Below are 3644 nucleotides of genomic sequence, written 5' to 3' on the forward strand. Positions count from 1 at the left end.
TTGCATTGTCGGCCGCCGTGCGGTTGATCGGGTCCTTGAGGCCGACGGCATCAACCGGGTAGTATGGATCGCCGAGGTCCATGCACGAGAGGATGAGGAGGAAGCAGAGGCAGCACGTCCAGCCGATCACCATCCACGACTTGCGGCGGTAGCCCTTGATGGGCACGCAGTCCGAGATCATGCCAACAAACACCTTGAGCGACCAGCCGATAGTCACCAATGTCTTGGCCGAGTTGTACTGAGCGCCGGTCATGTGGTAGTAAACCGGTGAAGACGGGGTAGAGAATGTTGGGCAGGCAGCCGTAGATGAGGCCGACGCAGACGTACTGCGAGAGCAAGCCGAGCACTTCGCGGCTCAAGTAGTCGGGGGCGCCACCGGCGCGGAGGGCGCCGTCTTCGAGATCGCCGGGCGTCTTGGCGTCGGCATAGTCGTCGCCCGCTGGCTTGTCCTGCGTCGCCGAGACATACGAGACGCGTTCTTGGAGCTCCATGGCACCGATCTGCTTCTTTGAGGTCATTATTGGGGCCCGCTGCAAATTCCAAACTGATTGCAGAAAAGTCTTGAGCACAGACGCCTGCCATGTAGCATCGACGGTGTTCCCAGCGTTTCGTCACAGTCGTTGAATATGTAGACTTGGAAATTGTATCAAGCAAAGGAGCCGGGGGCTGGACAAGACCATGTGGTCCAATTACGCTGACCCATGCCGAAGTCTAGGGAGACGGCTAACGTTAGAGGGTATCTTGCAGGCGCTGCGACGCGCGTCACAAAGCAGTCGTTCCAAACCACAAATCGTCGACTTTATTGCTGTATAATACACTCTCATCGGGCGAGAAGGGGTCTTTTGTTGGCCGATGGACGGCGCTGCGTGGGTCGTGGCGTGAGAAAACGAAAAGGCGTCCCACCCTGGGCTGTTACACCTTGCTGATTGCGATCTGACAAAAAATTTCTCTCGTTCGCCACGACAGCTCTGGACAACCCGAGCTTGGCTGCTCCCTCGATGCCATCTTCCCACTGCCGACCCAAGATGTTGGTGCCCACCCCATATTTCCGGCGGCCGACATCGTGCGATGCGTTACGTTTGGAACACGATCCAAAAAAGCTCAAGTGAATTGTGGACAGGGGTGGTTTGAACTTGCGAATGATCGCGCGGTTGGAGGCGTACGGAGCAAAAGATTGCGCACCTACCCAAGGTTGCACAAACCATCGGACTGCGTCAACTTGCTAATAGCGTGCGAGATCATCGGCTAGCCGATGTGCTCCAAGCCGTTGTGGGGTTGGCTAAGGCTCGAGTTTTGAAGACGGCTCGGAGCCAAGCTGACAGCGACCCTCTTTACTACAGAATGGACGATTGGGCCATGGTACATCGTACTAGTATGAACGTTGCCTGGAAGATGCTGTAGCTGCGGGCGAATCGTCGATTTTCGTGGCTAAAGAGGCGTGTGCAAAAGTACGCCAAACCAAATCAGTGTGACTTCAACCACGCCATCTTATTGATACCACAAAGGATTTACAATCATCACAAGCGCTCTCGACACGATCGAGACCAACTGGCCGTGTCTAGTATTACCGGTATAGCTGCCACGACTCGAGCCACAAGAGATACATCAATATACTGTAAATGGTGCTGCACGCTCCACCCAGCCTTGTGGAAACGGGCGCTGTCTTTGCTTTTCGTCAAGTTAGAAACCCCCAGACGCATGTGTAGCTCAGGTGCGCGAACTTGATGGCATCCTATGCAGGATCGAAGGTCTGTACATTGTACGTTCGCGCACCTGGACTGCATATGTGCGTCATGTTTGTATTTTAATGCACCAATGCATTTTAATATCGCAAGCTCATCGACTTTACAAACATCACGTTAAACCAAGCCGCCATGGCTGGTTCGACTCCACAAGGTCACCAAGCCGTTGACCCAGACGACGCCCGCCGAAGCCCGCCGACGTCGTGCCCCGCCAAGGACGCGCTTGCAGCTACCGACCCGTCACCTGGGCGTCGAGGAAGACTTCTACGAGGCGCCTGCTGCCGTAGCCGCCGCAGCCGAGCTCCGGCTACCCGACGCTATCTTACCCAAGTACGCCGACTTCGTCTACCAAGTGATGCTCCGCACGGTCAAGTTCCGCGCACATTTGCACTGGCTCGACAGGGCCGACCAAGCGTGCCTCTTCTGCCCCGCGCACGAGACGTACCGCCACTTCCTCGTAGACTGCGACTTCATCAAGGACGTGTGGAGCACGCTTCACGCCGTCACGGTCCCTTTGGGGGTGACCTTGCCGACTACGCTCTCCGGCTACCTCTACTCGACGCCCCAGACGGCGTCCAGCATGCACCAAGCTGCGTTCCGATACCTCTGGCCCGTGATCCGCGCCTGCGTCTGGTTCAACGTCTGGCGAGTCCGGAACGATCGCGTCTTCCGCGCCGACCTACCGCTGCCAAGTCCATGGACGATTGCCGTCAAGGCGGCACGTGTCGCTCAACTGCACTTGCACCACAGCCTCGTACAAGAGCCCGCGCAGCCTGCTCTTCGTCGTCTTCTCCAGCTCCTCGCCCAACATGAGTGGCCGCGACGTCACCTCGTTCCGCGGATAGCGCTCCTGCCTCCGCCTGCCTAAATCAAGTCCCTCAACCGAGTACACACAACGAAGAAAGTCCGACAATTTTATTTAGCATAGTTTTATCTATTGTAATAGAGACCCACTTCAACAACAAACATCACGTTAAATGTGGATCCAATCCAATAGTAATATGACTGCATCTGATTGGTCAATCGTGGCAACACGAGACCTTGGCGCCCGTGCACGAACGACGTGGTGTGGTCTACAGCCCTCAAAGCTCACGGTGTCGTCATCAAGCCAATCAATCACAACGTGCCTGCCTCTACCAGCCACGCGCTCGACCAATGCCAGGTTGTCTTGCGTCGAGACGATGCTGCAGACCCAGACGGCAAGATGGTCGTGACCTCGTCGCATGTCGGAATGGCTGCTGCGCCGGGCGTTCTTTGGCTCTATTTGGATGCGCCTTGTCGCTGCAAAGGCCCATGGCCAAGTCAATGCAGGACAAATGGTGAGATATATATCCGAACGTGGTTGTGTTGTTCTGGTCTCCATTATCCTAGCACAATGGCAGCTACGCTGAGACAAAGCAAGCCCGCGCTCAGAGCTGCAATCTTGTACACGTATGTCGTCGCCGAGGCTTTGCCTTCATCAAGAGACGACGGCGGATCCAAGTGCAGCGGGAGCGAGTACGTCGATTGAAAGCCCAGTGTGTTGCGCAGGTGCTCGTTCTTGATCGCGAGGCAGCTCCACATGGCGCGGCGCATGGGCTCCATAAACATCATCATGGGCTGCATCGAGAGCAGCACCGTGCCCAGAGGCGACCCGGCGTCGGGCGGGATCAGCGCCAGTGTCCAGGAGAAGCTGAGAACGAGGTCAATCCCGATAGCGACCGCTACGCAAGACTTGAAGAATCAGCCTCCAAGTAGACGGCGTACCATAGTAGACGTGACGCCGCGACTTGATGCGGGTCGTGGCTAAAAACTCGTGCCGTGGACGCCGGCCAACGCCCCAGTCCATGACCACGTCCCAGACCCACGAATAGAGCGAACTGCACACGAACAGGCAGACCCAGACCACCTACGCAGACCACC

General features: G+C 56.7%; 1 protein-coding gene across 1 annotated transcript in view; it reads right to left on the reverse strand.

Moving 5' to 3' along the window:
* Nucleotides 1-3104: 3104 nt before the first annotated feature.
* Nucleotides 3105-3644, reverse strand: part of SPRG_21550 (hypothetical protein) — a gene marked incomplete at both ends in the record, with an annotated part of 2170 nt that continues 1630 nt past the window's right edge. The window contains 2 exons of the mRNA XM_012354568.1: nucleotides 3105-3445; nucleotides 3489-3630. Coding sequence (XP_012209958.1) covers nucleotides 3105-3445; nucleotides 3489-3630 — 483 coding nt within the window. The remainder of the gene's footprint in view (nucleotides 3446-3488; nucleotides 3631-3644) is intronic.

Source organism: Saprolegnia parasitica (assembly GCF_000151545.1).
Source record: "Saprolegnia parasitica CBS 223.65 unplaced genomic scaffold supercont2.168, whole genome shotgun sequence".
Classification (NCBI taxonomy): Eukaryota; Oomycota; class Saprolegniomycetes; order Saprolegniales; family Saprolegniaceae; genus Saprolegnia; species Saprolegnia parasitica.